The sequence below is a fragment of the Rhinolophus sinicus genome, chromosome 14 (assembly GCF_057876585.1).
Source record: "Rhinolophus sinicus isolate RSI-liver-muscle chromosome 14, RSI-T2T, whole genome shotgun sequence".
NCBI classification, from domain to species: domain Eukaryota; kingdom Metazoa; phylum Chordata; class Mammalia; order Chiroptera; family Rhinolophidae; genus Rhinolophus; species Rhinolophus sinicus.
Window position 1 is genome coordinate 164,651,621 of NC_142514.1, and position 23,870 is coordinate 164,675,490.

A 23,870-nucleotide genomic window follows, 5' to 3' on the forward strand; every position below is an offset into this window, starting at 1 on the left:
ACAGTCAAAGACATGGATGTGACTAATCCTAGTAAGATTTTATACTCCTGTCCCCCAATTCAAAGTGCTTTGCAGTTACTACTATATTCCCTCTTACATTACTAGAACAAGTCTTTTGTAATCTCTGTTCTAAAACATGAATCTAAAACTGGTTTCTTCCAGACAACTCTTATTATCTAATTTTTAGTTAAAATCATCACCATTATCCCAATTTTTACTATTAGGTCTTTGAAATTCTTTCTTTGCCATCTAATTGCCACCTCAGCTACAAGAATTTATCATCTCTTGCTTGGATTATTGCAAAAGACTTCTCATTAGAATCCTTTGCACAAGTCTCTACACCAGTCCATCCATCCTCCACCTTGTTATCACATTTCTCTTTATAAAAAAGGAAAACTGATTGTTATTTCTCTGCTTTGAAATACTTCTTGGTGCTTAATGGGAAAAAAAGAAATAACATGTAAAAATTCTCCTTTTCCATATTTGACTCTCTTGCACAACTCTTTTCATTTTCCTTCTTCTGTGACAACTGAATTTCTCATTGTTCCTTGGACCTTTACAATTGTGAGCCTTTGAACAGGGTTTTTCTCTACCTAGAATGCCCTCCTCTCCATTTTTTAACCCAGCAGACACTTAGTTATCTTTGAAGACCATCTTCAAAGTCACTTTGTAGAAGTTACTGCAAGCAGAGTTAGTGCTCATATCCTCTAAATTCCCACAGCCCTTAAATATTGCTGGAGGGCAAACGTTTTAAATTAAGTTTTAAATGAGGTTTAATTTATCCATTTTCCCTTTTGTGACTGATGTTTTTTGTATCCTAAGAAATCTTTGCCTAACCCATGGTCACAAAAATTTTCTCCTGATTTCTTCTAGAAATTTGAAAGTTTTGCATTTTACATTTAGGTCTATGATCCTTTTGATTTTATTTTTGTGTAAGATGTATAGGTTGAAGTTTATTTCTTTTTCACATACAGAAATCCAGAATTTCCAGTACCATTTGTTGAAAAGACAGTCTTTTCTCCATTGATTGCCTTTGCACCTTTGTTAAAAATCGATTGACCATATTTGAATTTATTTTTGGAATCAGATCTGTTACATTGATCTGTGTTTATGCTTTCACCAATACCAGTTTCACCAATACCACACTGTCTTAACTGCTGTAGCTTTACAGTTAAGTTGAAATAAGGCAGTGTGAGTCCTCCAAATTTGTCTTTTTCAAAATTGTTTTGCCTACTTGAGTTACCTAACTTTTCCATATAAATTTTCAAATCAGCTGTTGCTATCTACAAAAACCCCTACCAAGATTTTGATTTTGATTTCCTTGAATCTATAGCAATTTAAGGAAAACTGAACTTCTAACAACATAGTGAATCTTAACCAATTCATGAATATACTTGATTTCTTTCATTAGACTTTTTTATAGTTTTGCATATAGATGGATCCTACACATGCTTTGTTAGATTTATTCCTGAATATTTTTCGGTGTTATTTATTATAAATGATACTTTGAAAAGTTTTCAAATTCCAGTTATTCATCAGTACATTATAAAATACAGTTGGTTTTTACATGTTGACCTTAAATCCTGTGAATCTGCACAACTCATTTCTACAATATTTTCCTTTTAGATTTCATAGGATTTTCTACGTAGAAAATGATGTCATCTGCAGATAAAGATAGTTTTATTTCTCTTCTTTGACATTCTTATGCCTTTTTTGTTCCTGCTTTAATACACAGTCTAGGATTTCCTATACAGTGTTTAGTAAGAGTGGTGAGTGTGGACATCCCAATCATGTTCTTGATCTTTTGGGGAAAGAAATCATCCTTTCACCATTAGATATGATGTTCTTTGTAGATTCCTTTTATCACATTAAATAAGTTCCTTACATTTTCTTAGTTTGCTGACAGTTTTTATAATAAATGGAAGTTGAATTTTGTCTAATGCTTTTACTTCATCTGTTGAAATGATCATGTAGTTTTCTTATTTAGTCTGTCAATATGGTGAATTACATTGATTGATTTTAAAATATATTCGTGGCCTTGCATTCCCAGGATAAACCCCATTGACTTTGATATATTACCTTTTCTTTATACATTGATGAATTTTCACTTTTTTTGCATCTGTGTTCACAGTGGATATCGGTCTGTAGTTTTCCTTTTGTTACACCTTTGTCTGGTTTTGGTATCTGGTTCTTGACTGTGTTTTGATGTTTTGTGTCTTTGAAATGAAATTGGCCTACTTCATTTAAGTTGTCAAATTTATGGGTATATTACACCTGAAATCTATGTAACTTTACTAACAGTTGTCACCCCAATAAACTTTAATTGAAAAAAAAATTCACGGCGATAGAATTGTTAGTGGCATTTTCTCATCTTTTTAATGTCTATAGGTTCTGGAGTGATTACATTTCTGGTGTTGGTAATTTGTGTCTTCTCTCTTTTTGATGTTGGTAATTTGTGTCTTTTTTTTGTCTTGGTCAGTCTGGATAAAAGTTATTAATTCTATTGATCTTTTCAAAAAACCTGCTTTTAGTTTATTTTTCTCCTTTGTTGACAGTTTCTTCGATTCTTTGCAGTTCTCCTTATTTCCCTTTTTTTGGTTGATTTAGGTTTATTCGCTATTTTCTAGTTTCTTATGGTAGAAGCCTAAATTGTTGATTTGAGAACTCTGTTTTCTGCTGTAAGACTTTAATGTTATAAACTTCTCTCTAAGCCCTGCTTTAGGTATATCCCACAAATTTCACTTTCATTATTCATTATTTTCTTTCAGTTTAAATTAAAAAAAATTCTCTTTGATGCTTCCTCTTTAATCCATGAGCTATTTAGAATTATGTTATTTAATTTTCAAATATTTGGGGATTTCCCAGATACCTTCCTTTATCGATTTTCTTTTATTGATTTTCTTTATTGATTTTTACTTTATGTACTTTCAGTTCTTTTAAATTTGTTAAAGTTTAGCTTTATGGCCTAAAATATGGTTGATTCTGATGAATGTTCCATGTGCACTTTAAAAGAATGTGTATTCTGCTGTTATGTTGATTGTTCTATAAATGTTAATTAAATCAAGTTGGTTGTTGATGTTCAGTTTTACTATATCCTTGCTAATTATCTGTTTACTTGTTTTATCAATTACTGAGAGAGGAGTTCTGAAGTTTCCAAATAAATTTGTGGATTCGTCTATTTCTCCTTTCATCTCTATTGCCTTTTGTTTTATATATTTTAAGCTGTTTTTATATGCATACACATTTAGAATTGTTAAGTCTTGGTGAACTGACCCTTTTATCAGTATATAATGTCCTTCCTTGATAATTAATAATACTTATTCTGAAATCTACTTTGCCTGATATCAATACAGCCGCTCTAGGCGTCTTTTGCTTGGTATTTGCATGGTATATCTTTTCCCATCCTTATACCTTTAAACTATCTGTGACATTATATTTAATGGGGTATTTTGTAGACAGTATATAGTTTTGTCTTTTAAAAGAACTATGTCTTTCAACTGGTATATTTAGACCATTTACATTTAATGTAACTACTGATATAGTTAGATCTTCTATTTTATTGTTTTCTGTTTTTCCCTTCTATTTTTGTACCTATTTCTTCTTTCCTACCTTTAAAAAAAAAGATTTGAACCTTTTTAGTATTTTTTATGTATATCTGCTTTTTGGGGCTGTGTCTTTTTGTATTATGTTTTTAGTGGTTGACCACTGATTACAGTCCACTTAGAGTTAATATTTTTATCATTTCAAGTAAAATGTAAAAGCCTAAAAACCATACAGTTCCTTTTACCCTCACCCTTATGTTATGTATATTTGTACTATATATTACCTTTACATTTATTGAAAACCCTGATAGAGTAGTAATTATTGCTTTCAACAGTTATACTGTGTTTCCCCGAAAATAAGACCTAACCAGACCATCAGCTCTAATGTGTCTTGTGGAGCAAAAATTAATATAAGACCTGGTATTATATTATATTATATTATATTATATTATATTATATTATATTATATTATACCCGGTCTTATATTACAGTAAAATAAGACCAGGTCTTATATTACTTTTTGCTCCAAAAGACGCATTAGAGCTGATTGTCTGGCTAGGTCTTATTTTCTGGGAAACACCGTATATATTTTAAATAACTTATGAGGAGAAAAATAGTCTTATATTTATCCAAATATTTATAATTTCTTTTGCATTTCTTTTACTTCTGATATTTCAAGTTTTCCTCTGGTATCATTTTCCTTCAGCCCAAAGAACTTTTCCTTTTTCAAGACTTTTTTCATTTTCTTTGGTTTCAGCAATGTAATTATTTGTCTGGGTAAGGATTATTTTGTTTGGAGTTTACTGAGCTTCCCGAATCTGAAATGTGCTTGTATGTATTTCGCCAAATTTGAGACGTTTGGGGGCATTATTTTTTCTGCACCAATCTCTTTCTATCCTTATGGGACTCCAGTGATATGGGTATTAAACCTTTTGATATTGTTCATCAGGTTCCTGAGGTTCTGTTCATTTTTTGCAATCTTGTTACCCCTTTGTTCTTCATTTAGATTGTATAATTTCTATTGGTTTGTCATCAAGTTCATTGACTTTTTGGCCTTCTCAATTCTATTGAGCCCATCCAGTGAACTTTTTATTTCAGATATTTTTTCAATTTTAAAATTTGTATTTGTTTTTTCCTCTAGTTTCTATTCCTCTGCTGTGAACTTACATATTTCCATCATTTTCAAAAGTGTGTTCACCTTACCTCATGGAGCATGGTTATAATAGCTGCTTTCACGTCTGATAATTCCAACATCTGAGTCATCTTGGAGTGGCATGTTATCTTTTACCTCACCTTTTTGGTTCTTTGTATACTGAATAATTTTGGATTGTATCCTGGACATTTTAAGTACTATACTGTACCACTCTGGGGTCTACTCTGGGGAATGCTGATTTGTTTTGTTTTAGCGGGCAGTCACACCAAGAGTTTTGTGTCATTGTAGAGTGGTGGTTCCAGTTTTTAGTTCAGTTCATAGCTCTGCTGTTGTGAATCTGTTTTAGCGCTTAGTCTGGAACTTGTATGGATGGTAGACTTCATTATAGTTTAGATCTCAAAGTCTTGCTATGCTAGTTTGGGTCTATACTGTATAAGTGCAGTCTAGGCATGAAACTGGAATTTGTGTGCGTTCATTCACAAAATTAGAGGATACCATTCTCCAGCTTTCTCATCTGGGAATTTCCCCACACTACCCAGCTCCCAGGGTTTCCAGGCTCTAGTGGGCTTATTCATTGTCTTATCAATTGTAGTCATTATTTCTGATGCTCAAATTGCCCTGTAATGGGCCAGTAAGACCCCTTCAATGTTCTGGGGTTTTGATTGTGATTACATTGAATCTGTAATCATTTTAAGGGATTCTATCTTTACAATATTCTTATCCACTTGTGGAATATAATGTTTTTCTACTTATTCAGATGTTATTGTATGACTTAATATTATATCATTTTTTCACATAGACATTATATATTATAGTTTAACTGTTTTAAAATATAATTTTCCCCACACTGTTTTCTAATTGTTTACTGATGATTTATGGCAATGATTGGTTTTCCTATATCCATCTTACATTTGGCATTTTTGTTGAATTTTTATTTTAACAGTTTTCCACTGATTCTCCTGCATTTTTAGGTTGATGTTTTTTAAAAAGATAAAGGTAGTTTTATCTTTCTCTTTTTTTGTTGTTCCTTAGTGTAGCATTGATAGGAAGCACCCTAGCCTCTTCCTTGATATTAAGTAATACATGTAGCATTTGACTATGAAATACATTTGTTGTTGGTTTCTGGTATACTGTACTCTTTAAATTAAGAAATTCCTTTTCTTTTGAGGCTCTTAAGACTTTTAAAAATTAACTGAGTATTGAATTTTGTCAGATGCTTTTTGGAACTTATTCTGATAAATCTGCTTCTTTTTTCCCACATTAATCTGTTACTTGTTTTCTAATGCTGAACCTATTTTGAGGTTCTTAAAAATATTTTTTAAATTAACAGTGGATATTAAATTTTGTCAGGTGCTCTTTTGAGCTTCTGATAAATCTGCATTTTTTTCCCCACATTAATCTATTACCTGATTCCTTAATACTGAATCTTTTTTTAAAAAAATTACACCACGAACTCGGGACATGATGAAATATTTTAACCCATTGCAAGACTTAAGTTGCTAGTATTTTATTTGGGATTTTTACACCTAGATTCATAAATGAGATGAGCTTATAGTGGTTTGTCTTATTCTTGTTCACGTTTGTATTCAGAAATATGCTGATCTTGTCAATTGAACTGGGAAAGTTTTGCTATTTGTCTAAGCTTTGAAAAGCTGTAGCACATATTAGAGATTTGGTAGACCTTTCTAAGAATATATCTGGGATTTTCCAGTTTTTTCCTGAGGTAGTTTGATCTATCTGGGTCAATATAAGAAAGGTATATTTTCTAGTAAAATCATTTTCACTTAGATTTTAAATTGTTACCGTGTTTCCCCGAAAATAAGACCTAGCCAGATAATCACCTCTAATGCATCTTTGTCTTTTGTAGCAAAAATTAATATAAGACCTGGTCTTATATTACTATAAGAGATAAGACTGGCTCTTATCTAACATAAGACTGGGTCTTATATTAATTTTTGCTCCAAAAGACACATTAGAGCTGATTGTCCGGCTAGGTCTTATTTTCGGGGAAACACAGTACGTATTATAAAGTTGTACATAGTATTCCCTTATAAGTTTTTGGTCTCCTCTATTTCTGTAGTTATGTTCTCTTTCTTGCTCCAAATGATTATTTGAATCTTTTTCCTTATCAGTCTGTGAAAGGTTCTTTTCAAGGAACCAATGTACTTTCTTTTTTGGCTCCTGTTATCATTTTTTAATCACTTTTTCTTCACTTCTGCTTTTATCAGTTGTTTTTTCCTATCTTCCCTGGGTTCACTTTAATATTCTCTCTCTGGCTTCTTGAGTTTAATACTTAGTTAACTTTTGTATTTGCTTGCTTTCTAACAAATAGCATTAAAGTGTTAGTTTTCTTTGCACCACACTCTGACTCTGTTCCTCTGGTTCCAATTTGTAGCGAGCGTTCTCTTTTCTAAATGGTTTGTCACTAAATGGTTTGAACAGGAATTCAGTTTTGATTTCCTTTTTAACCCAAGAGTTCTTAAGAATGGTGGTTTTGGGGTATTTCCTAGTAGGTTTTTGTTGTTGTTGCTTTTGGTACTCCTTTATTACTAATTTATGGTCCTATTGTATTGTGGTCAAGGGAATATGGCTTAATAATATCTGCATTTTTAAATGTATGGAAATTTTATTAGTAGCTTGGTAAATAGTTAATTTTTATAAATATTGCATTAATACCAAGTGGTAATAGATTTTTTTGGGTAATATTGTTCAAATCCTTTAAATCTTTTTTTTGTTTGTTTAGTGTAATAAATGACATTAGATTATATAAGAAAATGTATATGTTAATGTTGGGGTAAATGACAGGTCTAGAATTGTCTTTACTATCCCAGCAAATATAAAAGGGGTGATGGATAGATAAAAGAAGTATACCAAAATGTTTGTGTTTGTTACTCCTGGGTTATGGTACATGAGGGTTTGTATTCTCTACTTGTGTGTGTTTGAAATTTTTAATAATAAAAAGTTTTTTTAAATCCTCCCTATCCTCATTTGTTTTTAGATTGCTTGATCTGTTGATTCCCGAAAAAGGTGTGTTAAAGTTTCCAACTATGTTTTATTATTTTTCTATTACTGTTTATTTGATATGTTTTGAACCCATCTAATCAGGTGCATAAAATTTTACTACAGTTAAATTTTCTTTTATCATAATAAAATCTTTTCCCCATTTCTGTTTTTAATATAGACATACTAATTTTATTGTTACTGTTAGCATTTTTAGTATATTTTCCCATATTTCTGTTTTCTTTCTTTCAGAACATTTTTCTTGTGAAATAAAACTCACATGTGGAAATATAACACATATAAGGAAAACAAACACATAAAAATTTCCATAAATTTGAAAATGCTGACATTATTTAAGCCATATTCCCTGACCACAACGCAGTAATTTCATAAAGGAATAGCAGAAATAAAAATAAGTTTTTATTTAAAAACTTATGAATAATTTGTAATCATCTTCTTCTAAACAACTCATGGCTTAAAAAGGAAACCAAAACTGAAGTAACAAACCACTTAGGACAATGGAGTATTATATTTTAAAACCAATGGGATGTGCCAAGAATGTGGAGCAAAGAAGAAAATTTATGGCATTAAATGCTATTTGTTAGAAAGCAAGAAAGTACAAAAATAAATTGAGTATTAAATTAAACCCAACTCATAACCTCTAGAACTAACCACTATCTGAGTTGGATTTCTTTTACTTCCTTGCTTTTCTTTTATAATTTTACCACCTGTATATGCATCCTTAAACACTACACTTTTGTTTGGCTTGTTTTAAATCTTCACTTAAAGGGCATCACACAGTATTGATACATTTTTCCCTCTAATAATTTGGAATTTATACATTCTTTTAAAAAATGTTTGCTTAACGTTTAATTATGGAAAATTTCCAACATTTTACAAAGGTACAAAGATTGGTATAATTAAACCAATTTGTGCACCACTCAGTTGCAATAATCATCAATACATGGTCAGTCTGGTTTCATTCCTATCTTTACCTAGTCTCCCAACCCCTGATTATTTCGGTGAAATATTTCTGTTCTTTTCCTGGTTATAGTAGGAATTACAATATGTATTTTCAGCTTCTCAGATCTGTTAATATCTTACTCTCCTTTTGGATAATATAAAGACTTCTGAACATTAAGAACTCCATTTAATATTATCATGTACTATCTTGTTTTATATATTTAACGTATTGCCTTTTGATCTTAATTGCACCTCATCTCTTTGAGATTACATTGCTTATAACTAAAGCACGTCTTACAATATTGTTCTCTAAGGGTCTGCTTGCTGGTGGCAGTATCATAGATAGCTATGTGATTTGTTTTGCCATATAACTTAGTATTTTCAAAATTCAGTAACTTTGCTATAATAAAGTCCCTTTTATTCCTTCATTCATCCATTATTTTTACAAGCAAGGTAAATTCTTGTATCAATAAAAATGAAGGACAGAAATAAAATTGCAAAACCAATCTCAATAAGTAATATTCACCCATGGATCCATAAATAATTTTAAATGCCACATCTGGCCAAAAGAAGCATTTTTTTTTACATTTACATTCTATTTACATTAAATTAGAAAAAAAAATCCCAATTCTGATCTACAATTATGTTAAAAATGCTTAATATTTAGAGCATAAAATATCAATTTCCATTTATGTACCTTTTTGAGGCAGAAAAGTATGACAACAGTGTAGTTAAAGTAGCATAAAAATATATTGCATTAGGATAAAATTCTGTAGTATGGCCTCCTAGCGTGATTAGATTACTTTTCCTTGTATTTAGATAGAATTGTCATACAAACTGTAAATTCAAGATGTACAGCATGACTTGATGATTAGATTACTCATCTGTATTTCTTCAGCAGGCCTCTCTCCTTGACTGGGAGGAATCATATAAATGTATGAGGATAGTTTTAATATGGGGTACAGAACAGGTAGGTTGGCTGGTAACAGCTGCTGGATCTCCCCAGCCCCTCCTCTCTCTAGTTGCCAAGCACTTTAGTTCACTTACTTCCTTTGCCAATCTGCTTTTCCATTTTTTTCTGTGTTTCCTAAGTCTGGATTTACCTCAGGCTTTGCTTTCCCTCTCAACCGCTCCACCACTCTAGAGAGGTAGAGTTCACTTTCTCCAGTGATTGGCTTTTGCGTTTTGGCCTATGATCAGATACGCCTGCTGCCTACAGCTCAGTATAAGCAAGGGAATTCCACTGACCTTCCTGTTTTTATTTACTTATTATATATATTATTATTTTAGTTCATCATCATTCAAAATTACCTACATGCTCTTTATATTTGTTTCTCAACCCAGAGTTCCTGTATCAGTTCTAGCCTTCAAAGTACTTCTTTAACATCTTTATTAAATTAAAATTCATATACCATGATACCCACCCATTTAAAGTATACAATTGATTGGTTTCATAGAGTTGTCCAACCATGGCTCAGTCTGATTTTAGAACATTTTCATCAGCCAACAAGAAACCCATTATCAATCAATACCCACACCCACACCAGTCACAGGAAACCACTAACCCAATTTCTGTACAGATTTGCCCCTTTTTGGACATTTCATGTGAAAGAAATCATATAATATTTGACCTTTTATAGCTGGATTCTTTCATTTGGCATGTTTCCAAGGTTTATGCATACTGTAGCATGTATCAGTACTTCATTCCTTCTTTCCTAATAAGGTGAATATACGACATTTTGTATATCCTTTCATCAGTTGATGGACATTTGGGGCTTTTCCCACTTTTTTGACTATTATGAATAATACTGCTATGAACATTCATGTACAAGTATTTGCGTAGAGGTTATTTATTTCTCTGGAAAGTGGAAGTGAGAGTGGAATTCCTTGGTCATGTGATAACTCCATGCTTAACATTTTGAGGAATGGCCAAACTATTTTCCAAACTGGCTGCATTACTTTACATTCCCTCCAGCAATGTATAAGGGTTCCAGTTTCTCTATATGCCAGCTAACACATTATTGTCTGTATTTTTAATTAGAGCCATCCTAGTGGGTGTGAGATTGCATTTATCTAATGAAGTTGTGTTGATCTAATGACTAATAACGTCGAACAGCCTTCCATGTGCGTGTTGACAATTTTTATATCTTCTTTAGCCAAATGTCTATTCAAATCCCTTGCTAACTTTTTAAATTGGGTTATGTCTTTTTATTATTGAGGTATAAGAGTTCTTTACATATCCTGGATCCAAATCTCTGGTAAGTATATGATTTTTAAACATTGTTTCCCATTCTGCCGCTTATCTTTCCACTTTCTTGATGGCATCAATTGCAGCACAAGTTTTAAATTCTGATGAAGTCCAGTTGAAGTTTTTCTTTTGTCATTTATAAGGTCATGAAGATTTACACCTGTGTTTCCTCTGAGAGTTTTATAGTTGTAGCTTTCACATTTAGGTCTATGATCCATTTTCAGTTAATTTTTGTATTTGTTATATATAAAGTAGGGATTCATCTTCATTCTTCTGTATGCAGCTATCCAGTTGTCTCAGCACCAATTGTTAAAAGACAATTCATTTCCCCTGTTGAATGGTTTTTGGCACCTTTAGTGAAAATTATTTGACCATAAATTGTTTATTTCTGAATTTTTCATTTTACTTTGTTGATCTAAATGCTTGTCCTTATGCTACTATCACACTGTCTTAAAGTACTACTGTAGCTTTGTAGTAAGTCTTGAAATTTCAGAAATATGAATCTTCTAACCTTGTTCTTTAATTATTTTGGCTATTCTGGGTCTCTTCCATTTCCTTGGAATTTTAGGATCAGTTTATCAATTTCTGCAAGAAAATGCAGCTGGGATTTTTATAAGGATTGTGCTGATTCTATAGATCAGTTTGGGAGTATTGCCATCTTTACAGTGTTAAGTCCTCTGCTCCATGAACATGGGATGTTTTTCCATTTATTTAGACCTTTATTCTTTCAACAATGTTTAGTTTTCAGAGTGTAAACTTTGCACTTCTTTTGTTAAATTTATTCCTAAGTATTTTCTTCTTTTTGATGCTATTATAAATGGAATTATGTTCCTAAATTCATTTTTGCATGGTTCATTACAAGTATATAGAAATACAGTTGATTTTTATATACTGATCTTGTTGTACCCTGCAAACTTGCTGAACTTATTTTTTAGTTCTCATGGTTTTTGGTGGATTTTCTATATATAAGATCATGTCACCTGCAAAAAGAGATCCAGGCATCCCTCAGAGATATTGCAGGTTCAGTTACAGACCACCTCAGTAAAGTGAATATCACAGCAAAGTGAGTCATGTGCATTTTTTAGTTTCTTACTACATATAAAAGTTATGTTTATACTATACTGTCGTCTATTAAGTGTGCAATAGCATTCTGTCTAAAAAGCAGTGTACATACCTTAATTAAAATGTACTTAATTACTAAAAAATGCCCCATTGATTGACTTCCTTTCACAAATGATTTCTCTATAGCATGCGATGTTGTTCGATAGCAAATTATCCTCAGAACTTCTTCCAAAATTGGAGTCAGTCTTCTCAAACCTTGCTACTGCTTTATCAACTAAGTTTATCTAGTACTCTAAATTCTTCATTGTCATTTCAGTAATCTTCACAGCATCTTCGCCAGGAGTATATTCTATCTCAAGAAACCACTTTTTTTTGTTGTTGTTCATCTGTAAGAAGCAACTCTTCGTTGCTTCAAGTTTTATCATGAGATTGGAGCAATTCAGTCACATCTTCAGGTTCCACTTCTAATGCTAGTCCTGTTGCTGTTTCTATCACATCTGCAGTTACTTCCTCCACTGAAGACTAACCCCTCAAAATCATGAGTGTTGTAATCAACTTTTTCCAAACTCCTATTAATGTTGGTAGCTTGACCTCTTCCAACAAATCATGGATGTTTTAAATGGCATCTAGAATAGTGATTTTTTTCCAGAAGGTTTTTCAATTTACTTTGCCTGGACCCATCAGAGGAATCTCTATCTTTGGCAGCTAAAGCCTTATGAAATGTATTTTTTTTTTAAGATTTTATTGGGGAAGGGGAACAGGACTTTATTGGTGAACAGTGTGTACTTTCAGGACTTTTTCCAAGTCAAGTTGTTGTCCTTTCAATCTTAGTTGTGGAGGGTGCAGCTCAGCTCCAGGTCCAGTTGCCGTTGTTAGTTGTAGGGGACGCAGCCCACCATCCCTTGCGGGAGTAGAGCAGGCAACCTTGCTGTTGAGAGGACGTGCTCCAACCAACTGAGCCATCAGGGAGCTCAGCGGCAGCTCAGCTCAAGGTGCTGTGTTCAATCTTAGTTGCAGGGGGTGGAGCCCACCATCCCTTGTGGGAGTCGAGGAGTCAAACTGGCAACCTTGTGGTTGAGAGCCCACTGTTCCATGTGGGAATTGAACCGGCAGCCTTTGGCGTTAGGAGCACAGAGCTCCAACCGCTTGAGCCATCAGGCCAGCCCTGAAATGTATTTCTTAAATAGTAAGACTGAAAGTCAAAATTACTCCTTGACCCATGGGCTGCAGAATGAATGTTACGTTCGTAGGCATGAAAATAACATTAATCTTGTACTTCTCCATCAGAGCTCTTGGGTGACCAGGTGTATTGCAATTGGGCAGTAATATTTTGAAAGTAATCTTTTTTTCTGAGCTGTAGGTCTCAGTAGTAGGCTTAAAATATTCAATAAACCATGTTGTAAACAGATGTGCTGTCATTCAGCCTTTATTGTTCCATTTATAGAGCATAGGCAGAGTAGATTCAGCATCACTCCTAAGGGCCCTAGGATTTTTCAGAATGGTATATGAGTATTGGCTTCAATTTAAGCTGACCAGCTGCATTAGCCCCTACCAAGAGAGTCAGCCTGTCCTTTGAAGATTTGAAGTCAGGCATTGACTTCTTTCTAGCCATGGAACTCCTAGATGGCATCTTCTTCTCATAGAAGGCTGTTTTGTCTCTTGAAAATCCATTGTTTAGTGTAGCCACCTTCATTAATTATCTTAGCTAGATCTTCTGGAGAACTTGCTGCAGCTTGTACATCAGCACTTGCTGCTTCACCTTGTACTTTTATGTTATGGAGACGGCTTCTTTCCTTAAACCTCACGAGCCAACCTCTGCTAGCTGCAGAAGAAAGGTCTGAAGACTTTTCTTCTGCAGCTTCCTCACCTCTCTCAGCCTTTATAAAACTGAAGAGAGGTAGGGCCTTGCTCTGGATTAGGTTTTGGCTTCAGTGAATGTCATGGATGGTATGATCTTCTATCCAAAACTCTAAAACTTTCTTCCTACCAGCAGTAAGGCTGCTTCACTTCCTTATACATATGTTTACTGTAGTAGCACTTTTAATTTCCTTCAAGAACTTTTCGTTTTGCATTCATAACTTGGCTAACTGCTTGGCATAAGAGGCCTAGTTTCTGGCCTATTTCAGCTTTTGACATGCCTTCCTCACTAAGCTTAATCATTTCCAGCTCTTGACTTAAAGTGAGAGATGTGCTACTCTTACTTTCACTAGAACAGTTGAGGCCATTGTAGGGTTGTTAGTTGGCCTAATTTCAATATTGTATCTCGAGAATAAAAGGGTTCAAGGAGAGAGAGACAGAGAGGGAGGGGGAATGGCCCATCAGCAGAGAAGTCAGCACAGACACAATTTATTAAGTTTGCTGTTCATGGGCACAGGTCATGGTGCCCCAAAACAATTACAATAGTAACATCAAAGATAACTAATCACAGATCCCCATAACAAATATAATAATGAAAAAGTTTGAAATATTGAGAGAATTACCAAAATGTAACACAGACATGAAGAAAGCAACTATTGGAAAAATGGTACCAATAGATTTCTCAACTCAGCGTTGCCACAAACCTTCAATTTGTAAAAACACATTACCTGGGAAGCTCAATAAAGCAAAAAACAATAATATGAGGTATTACTGTAGTTTTATTTCTATAGACATCCTTAGGGGGAAGCATCTATTTTTTACTATTAATTAGATGTTAGCTGTGGGGTTTTTTTTGTAGATAGATGCCCTTTTTCAGGTTGAAGAAGTTCCTTTCTATTTTTAGGTTGTTGAGTGTTTTTATCACGAAAGTCTTCAAATTCATGATACTGAATTTTGCCAAATGCGTTTTCTACACCCATTAAAATGATCCTGTGTTTTTGTCCTTTGTTATAGTAACATGATGAGTGAGTGGTTGATTTTCAAATGTTAAACAGCATGGATTCCTAGGATAAAACCCACTTGAATCATGATGTGTAATTCTTTTTATATATTGGTGTATTTTCATATTTTGTTGAAGATTTTTGTGTTTATATTTATAAAGGATACTGGTCTATAGTTTTTTCATGATTGTTTTTTCTGCTTTAGGTATTGAAATAATATTGGCCACATAAAATAAGGTGGGAAGTGTTTCCTCCTATTTATTGGAGTTATGATGGATTGGTATTAATTCTTACTATACTATTAATAGAACCCACCTGTGAACCCATTTATGCCTGTGCTTATCTTTGTGGAATGTCTTTAAATTTCTTTTATTGTCTTCACTTGCTACTGGCCTGTTCAGATAGTCTTCTGTTTCTTCTTGAATCCTTTTTAGTAGTTTGTGTCTTCCTCGGAAAATTTTCCATTTCATCTAAGTTATTTTTTAGCGTACAGTTTTTCATATTATTACTTTATAATCCTTTTTATTTCTGTAGCTTCTGATGCTGTTTCAAAATATTTTGGGGGTGTTGTTTTCCTTTGGGCTTTTCTTCTTTTAGTAATTCTTTGCAGCTTTGGTCAGCTGACCCTTCCTTATCTTGCATCACTTTTTTGTCTCTATTGAAAATATCTTTGTGCTACGTAATGGACTTGGGGCAGTGTAGGTCGATGGAGGTTCTCAGTCTAATTCTCACCACATTGATTCTTGGAAATTAACCACCATTAACAACTGTAGTTTTCATTATTTCAAAAAATTTGATGGCAAAATAATTGTCTTTCATTTTAAACTGTTTGGATTTTACTCAAAACAAATAAATGTTTATTTGTATTATTGATTTTTCTTTGCTTGATCTAGTTTCAGAAGCCCTACAGGTGGCAACTCCTAGCCCAACTGCCAATGCTACTGGTACTGCCACTACTTCCTCCACCACTGTGGGCGCAGTTAAGCAAGAATCTCTCTGCTCTACTTCATCTGCAGTAAATATCCTGGAAAATATAAGCTCTACAGAAGCCCCAAAGCCCACTGAACTTGATAGCCTTCCTTCTGACCAGTCTGCAAAAGGACAGGACACTGTTGCCATAGAAGGTTTTACAGATGAGGAGAACATAGAAAGCGGAGGAGAAGGCCAATACAGAGAGCGTGATGAATTTGTGGTAAAGATAGAAGACATAGAGACTTTTAAGGTGATGCGAATGTTCCTGGTTAGTGGGAGTGCACTATGATAGCCTTCATGATGACTTGAATAGCATGCATCTATCTTGAACTGCCGAAAGTTACATTTTCACAATTCTATGTTATAATTGTTAAATAATAAAATCACTAGTAGCTATCAGATATTTTATAATAGAAAATGCCTTAAAATAATTTTAACTTTTATCTGAGTTTTATGTATTTCTGAGTAGTCAGTATATTGCATTTAGGTACTAATGAATAGAGCGGTTTTGAAATGTTAATTTTTTGGAAGGCTCCCAACTCATTGTATTTGGAGAAAATGGCTGTTTATCTATTTTAAAAGTTTAAAGAAAATAACAGAAATATAATGTAAAAGTATAATTAGACTTATTTTGATAATTTTAAATTGTAGAACCATGAGTAGAATGTTAATTTTATACAAGAAAACATTAGCAAGTTTCTGTTTGCTTGCTTTTGATTTTATTTTTTAATTGGGGTGGAAAGGTATGGTATTTAAAAGTACAATGAGTCTAACGTTCAAATTATATTACTTCCATTCACAATTAACTGCTGTTAATATTTTAGCATGTGTTTCTGGTCTTTTTGAATATGTACATACTGTTATAAAATTGCATGAATAATATATGATAGTGTCATTAGAGGAAAAATTTCCAGTAGCTATACAAACATATAATAGGCTACTTTACTTTGCATGTTGGTGTGTTCCCTATTTCTGAAAAATTTAAGCAGAGACTGAATAGCCAGCTTATAAGAATTACTGCAAAAGTTCAGCTAGGTAAAAGAAAAAGGTTGAGCTATAAGTAGGTCTTTAAGATTCCTTTCAGCTCTAAGATTCTTTAAATTTAGAATATGTTGGTAGTTTTTATAAATGTAATTAATTCTGCGTATTACAGGAGGCTTTAAAAACAGGAAAAGAACCCCCAGCTATTTGGAAAGTACAGAAAGCTTTATTACAGAAGTTCGTTCCTGAAATTCGAGATGGGCAAAGAGAATTTGCTGCGACAAATAGTGTAAGTAAAAATGCTTGTTTATATTAGCCTTCCTATTATTTTAACAGTGATCCTGGGGCAATATAGAATGATTTAATTATTTTATATTGAACATTTCTAATATAAAATAGCATAAAATTTGAATGACAGAGTACAGGAGATATTGCAGGTTCAGAACACCAAAATAAAGCGAATCGTAATCTTTTGCAGCTGGAGGGTCTTGCCTTCAATTTGTAAAAACCGCAAAATCTGTGAAGCACAATAAAGCAAAGCGCAATAAAAGTAGATGTGCCTGTATATGACACTCTAATAGTGCGCTTTTAAAATAAAATAAAATTAATGTATTTGGCTTCTGTACCAGCCCCACAGATCTGGTGGTATTTAGGGAGGTCTAGTGGCCTTCTTTGGCAGTTACTTGTAGAATTATTAAACAATTTTTATCTAGCTAAAAAGTAAATAAATAAAATTAATATATAAATACCACCTACTTAAAATTAAATCACTTATTACTGTTGCTTAATCTTTTTTCATAAAGGAGAGGAATTAATGCTAGTCTGTGAGTTCAGATGGACTCAGAGTCTCTTTGTTGATTGTTCTGCCAGTCAAATACCCTGATTTACCAGGAGACATGCAGAAGTTATTCTTTTATAGTTATGTAGTTGTTTAATAGCATTAAGTAAGCATCTGGTGATTAGCCAAATGAGATTGCTTCTATGCAGGGGCTTGCAGTCAAGAATGAGCCTAGGACCATTTTTATTGAGGGTGAAATTAGCCTGGCTAGAGCTGCATTTTGAAAAACATGAAGGATGGCTATGTGATAGTCAAGCTAACAAAGTAGTACTGTATGTACAGAATGTGTAATTATGTAATTCAAAGTGTTTTTTTTCTTTAGTACCTTGGATATTTTGGAGATGCAAAGAGTAAATACAAAAGGATATATGTGAAGTTTATTGAAAACACAAACAAAAAGGAGTATGTCAGAGTGTGTTCCAAAAAGCCAAGAAGTAAGCCTTCACAAACTATCAGGTATTTATTTGTTTATGTTATATATTTATGTAGTAATAATTGGATGGCTTAATATTGGTGATGTCTTATACAAAGAATTACATCAATTATAGGCTGATTCATTGTCTACAAGTCTAAAAATTCAGTGCCTGATATACTAATAATTTATTCCTTTTGAAGTAGTGAGACAAGAACTATAAAAAAGGACTGAGAGATGTTTAAGTCCAGCTTTTTGTGACCTAGAGTAAGACAACCTTTCTGAAGCCCCCCTTTTATCCATAAAATGAAAATAATCTGTGTCAAACTTAAAATGAAATAAATTTTAAGGATAAAAACTGTTAATACCTGTATATTACTAGGCAAGTGTACTGTAGAATTATCATTATATGTGGATATAACTCTGGGTTGTCTAGATCACAGTTGTCTGTCTGGAAGATAACTGACCTAGCCATATTCCCTGTGATCCGTATGGGATAGAGGGTGTGACTCTAATTATTCTCAATCTACTGCTAGGAAGGTCTAGTTTAATTAAAATACCAACTTATTAGAAGCAGTCCACCTTATTTTTTTTTTAATGTATTTATTATGCTGTTTTCCATTCTTTTCTTTTTTTTTTTTTTATGAGCAAGGGTTTTTTTGTTTTGTTTTGTTTTTTTAAGATTTTATTGGGGAAGGGGAACAGGACTTTATTGGGGAACAGTGTGTACTTCCAGGACTTTTTTCCAAGTCAAGTTGTTGTCCTTTCAATCTTAGTTGTGGAGGGTGCTGTTCAGCTTCAAGTTGTCCTTTCAGTCTTAGTTGTGGAAGGCGCAGCTCAGCTCCAGGTCCAGTTGCCGTTGCTAGTTGCAGGGGCACAGCCCACCATCCCTTGTGGGAGTCGAACCGGCAACCTTGTGGTTGAGAGGATGTGCTCCAACCAACTGAGCCATCCGGGAGCTCAGCTCAAGGTGCCATGTTCAATCTTAGTTGCAGGGGGCACTGCCCACCATCCCTTGCAGGACTCGAGGAATCGAACTGGCAAGCTTGTGGTTGAGAGCCCACTGGCCCATGTGGGAATCGAATAGGCAGCCTTCGGAGTTAGGAGCTGGAGCTCTAACCGCCTGAACCACCGGGCCGGCCCAGTCCACCTTATTTTTATAATGGAATTTGATCCATTCAGATCTCCAGAACTAGCAAATAGCAAATCTTGAGGGGCTCTAGGATAGATGCAGTTGGATCGCCACATCAAAACCTATACCACCAGAACCTAGGAGAGTTGTCTGATGGTCAGAGCTAGACATAGCTATCAAGGGTTTATCATGCGTTACTTCCCAAAGCCCATTGATCATCTGTTGTACATCCTCATACTTGGGAAAATGAGTTCATGAAAGGAGAGGAGTGAAGAGAGAGAAAGAGGGATTGAACTAATAGTTCCTTAATAACTGAATATTGAATGTCAATTTTTAAAGAATACATTTCAAGAGAATTTGGGGGAATCACCATTGGAAATGTATAGGCGTTAAACTTCATTTTGGAGGTGTTGGTGAGGTATTTAAACTTTTCTTCTCCAGTGTTTTTTTCTTTTTGTCTAATTTATTTTAATTTGACAAGATTTCAGCGTGTTAATGAAGTCTTTCTAACATTGCAGAACTGTTCAGGCTAAGCCGAGTAGTAGCAGTAAAACTTCTGATCCTCCAACACCAAAAACTACAACTACAAAAGCCCCTTCCATGAAACCCAAAGGTAAACAGCTAAAAGTAAAGGCTGAACCACCACCAAAGAAACGGAAGAAATGGAAAGAAGAATTTTCATCATCCCAATCCGACTCATCTCCTGAGATCCATTCTAGTAGTAGTGACAATGAGGGTGAGTTCTCATGAAATGAATACCTTGAGTACATTAGGTTATCTACATGAATGGAGAGCAGCAGTGATGCTGACAATTCAAATTTTATTTATTTATTAGAGGATTTAGCTACCTAATTAAATACTGCTTAGACTTTCATAAAAATAAATTCCCTTTCCTGAGCACAGTTTGCCCACACATACACAGCCTTGTAAAACAGAAAAGCAGTGAACTGAAAGAAGACCTTTATGAATTCTAGCCTTAGTAAGGCCAGTTATGTCAGCTCTTCCGTTGGATGAGGATTAGGTCAGATGATTTACAGTGTAGTCCTCTAGTTCTAAACTTCTGAGTTTGTGTTTCTGCTAGAAGAAAAGAGTAAAACAAGCCTAAGAAGCAGCAACTCTGAAACTATATATAATAATATACATAATAATGTATACTTCCATATATGTGGAATATGTTTACCAATTGTATAATGCGTACTGCCCCTAGCTAACCAGTTGCCTTAGTTCTCTTATAAAATGAAAAGGTTGAAATAGTATTATCAGCAGTTACCAAATTTTTTGAGCTTAGAACCCTTGTGCACTCTTAAACTGTTGTTTAAGACACCAAAGAGCATTTATGTAGGCTAAATATATCAATATTTACTTTATTAGAAATAAAAATCTAAGATAGTTGTAAAACGTAAGAATACACCACTACATATTCCATTAGCCATCAAACTTAATAGCCATCAAGCAGTTCAGTAGTGTAGAGCAGAGGTGGCAAACTATGGCCAATTAGCCAAACCTGATCTGCAGCCTATTATAAATAAAGTTTTATTGGAACACTGGTTCATTTACATATTTTTCATACAGTTGCTTTCCCACTACAGTGGCAGATTTGAGCAGTTGTTACAGAGAGCATGACTATTAAGGCCTCTAATATTTACTACCTGGCCCTTTACAGTAGAAGTTTGCTGACTCTTCTAGAGCATAAAGTTGAAGGTAGGCAGGAAAAAATGAAAGGTTGATGAAAGGCTGTGTATGTCATACTAAAAATAAAGCTAAAGCCGAAAAAAAAAAAAAAAGGTTGGGATCCTATAAGCAAAGGAGAGTCCTTAGAGGGATTTAACTAGGGCACAACATGGTAAAATCCGAATTTGAATTACAAGATATCACAGTTCGGGTATAAATTGACAGTCTGAACCTAAATTGTAGCAGCAGGGATGGAGGAGAAAGGACACATTGGAGAAATTCAAGATATAATCTTGGCAGAACATACACTGGGTGTTAGGGGTAGTGTAGAAGTTGATGTCCAGAATGGTTTCTGACATTATAAGTACCTTTGTGTGGGAGCTGATCTTAGAGATTAGTTGAATAGAAATAGAATCATAATAATTCTTCAGAAGTCGACTTCAAATGTATTGTTTTTAAGAGCTACTTAAGAATAGTTTAGAAGTGTTCTCATCAGAATTTTATAAAGAAATTCAGTACTTTGAGTATGTAAGGAAGTTATTATTCATAATTATTGCAGTCAGCATTCCTACCTACTATTTAGAACAGAGAGGTCTGGGTTCTGAGTTTACACTCAATTATATAGCTTCCTCAAAAGTCAAGATAAAAATTTTCTTTCATTGGTAACTTGAGTTACCACTAGGTGTCACTAGTAGGCAAGCATTTTTAGAGCTTCTTAAAAAGAAGGCAAACATTAATAATAAATACAGATTTATAGGCTGGTGGTTTCCAAACCGTTTGTTTCAAGACTTCTTTATAATCTTCAAATTTATTGAGGATTGCAAGATACTGTTGTTTTTGTAGGCTGTATCTGTTGATATTTACCAAATATCAATTAAAACAAACTAAAAAAAAAATTAGCTATTAACATAAGTTTTTAACAATTGTATTTTCCTAAACTGACAGTATTTAGTAGAAAAGTGGCATTTTCATATTTTATTCATTCATTTTGCTATTATATATTTTTTGGTTAAAATAGATGATGAAAACCCAGGCTTACATACCTATGTAGTTGGGAAAGGGAGGAATATTTTAATTACTTTTTCAGATAATTACGGCTATTTTTATTTTATACTCAAAGTTTTTTATTTGATCAGCTTAACAAGTGGTAGTTTCTTTAACTTTTCATACTTGTTACATTAAAATCTATGGGTTTGTTTTGCCCTTTGAATATATTCTTCATCTATGAATGATTTCATAACATTACTCTGGTCATGTGAAAATATTTGCTTGCTTATTGATGTACATATTCTATTTTTATGTTTTAAAAAGTTGTAAAATACGTATAACACAATTTGCCATTTTAACCATTTTTAAGTGTATGATTCAGTAGCACTAATTATATTCACATTTTTGTGCAACTACCATAACTGTATTTCCAAAACTTTTTCATCACCACAAACAGAAACTTTGTAACTATTAAGCAATAACTCCCCATTATCCCCTTCCTCCATCTGCTGATAATCTCTAATCTACTTTCTGTCTTCATGAATTTGCCTACTCTAAATATCTCATATAAGTGTATATGGATTATTTCACTTAGCATAATGGTTTCAAGGTTCATCCATGTTGTAGCATATATTAGAACTTCATTCCTTTTTCTAGCTGAATAGTATTCCATTATAAGTTTCTCCATTGTGTGTTCATTTTATCTTTTCATATATTGATGGACACCTGAGTTGTTTCTACCTTTTGGTTATTGTAAATAATGCTTCAGTGAACATTGGCATACAAATACCTGTTTATGTCTTTGTTTTCAATTCTTTGGGGTATATATCTAGCTTTGGGGTATATACCTAGGAGTAGAATTGCCGAGTCATATGATAATTGTACATTTAGCTTTTTGAGGAACCACCAAACTATTTTCCACCATGCTTGCACCTTTTTACATTCCTACCAGCAATACATTGGGGTTTCAATTTCTTCACATCCTCAGCAACTCTTGTTTTTTTGTTTGTTTTTTTATTATAGCCATCCTAGTAGGTGTGAAGTGGTGTCTCATTGTGTTTTAGATTTTGTATTTCCCTAACAACTACTAATGTTGAACATCTTTTTGTACATACTAGCCATTTGCTTATCTTCTTTGGAGAAATGTCTATTTAAATCCTTTGCACATTTTTTATTTTATTTTTTTAAGGAGGGCGCAGTTCACAGTGGCCCGTGTAGGGATCAAACCAGCAACCTTGGTATTATCAGCACCACGCTCTAACCAACTGAGCTAACCGGCTACCCCCCTTTGCCCGTTTTTTAAATAGGATAATTTCCCCTTTTGTTCTTGAGTTGTAATTCTTTATATATTCTAGGTATTAAACACTTATCAGATATATGATTTGAAAATATTTTCTTTGCTCTGCAGGTTGACATTTTACTTTCTTGATAATGTCTTTGATGTACAAAGGTTTGAAATTCTGATGAAGCCAAATTTATCTATGTTTTCTTTTATTGCTCATGCTTTTAGTGTCATATATTTTCTTATAAAAGTTTTATGGTTGTAGCTCTTACATTTAGGTCATACATTTTTACAGTACCAAAAAGAACATTTATTAATACCACCACTGTTGTCATCGATGAAGTCTTTAAGTATTGGGATACTGTCAAGTTCAGAGTGGTGGATACAAGTTTTCCAGAATTCTGAATTTCACTTGAAACCTCAAATTTTATCACTGGTAACACAGATAGTCAATTGTTTTCCATTCTGTAACAGTCACTTCATTAAGTTCTAAGAAAATGTCTGCCAAATACCCAAGTCTGAAAAGGCATAGTGTGTCCGTCAGTCATTCTTTCAAATAAAAATGGTGTTCCATAGGGGGAGAAGTATGTTGTTTATCTTGTAACTCAAATAATTGCATGGATGGTCTTCCGGGAGATAACCATCATACTTCATAGCAGAATGCTTTGTGTGTACCTCTCATTTCATCACCCTGAATATTGAGAAATTTACTCAAGAGAAAGTATTTATTACAATTAATAATTTTTAGTGCTTTATCAAAGACTATTAT

At 33.5% G+C, this 23,870-nt stretch overlaps 2 protein-coding genes across 4 annotated transcripts in view; one reads left to right on the forward strand and one right to left on the reverse strand.

Moving 5' to 3' along the window:
• The window catches only part of CCDC73 (coiled-coil domain containing 73), a 256,081-nt gene that overhangs the window by 191,965 nt on the left and 40,246 nt on the right, over positions 1-23,870 (reverse strand). The window lies entirely within an intron of this gene.
• The window catches only part of QSER1 (glutamine and serine rich 1), an 84,311-nt gene that overhangs the window by 33,372 nt on the left and 27,069 nt on the right, over positions 1-23,870 (forward strand). For all 3 annotated transcript variants that reach the window (XM_074336186.2, XM_019738513.3, XM_074336184.2), the window contains exons 5-8: positions 15,720-16,048; positions 16,952-17,068; positions 17,940-18,073; positions 19,680-19,897. In XM_074336186.2, coding sequence (XP_074192287.2) covers positions 15,720-16,048; positions 16,952-17,068; positions 17,940-18,073; positions 19,680-19,897 — 798 coding nt within the window. The remainder of the gene's footprint in view (positions 1-15,719; positions 16,049-16,951; positions 17,069-17,939; positions 18,074-19,679; positions 19,898-23,870) is intronic.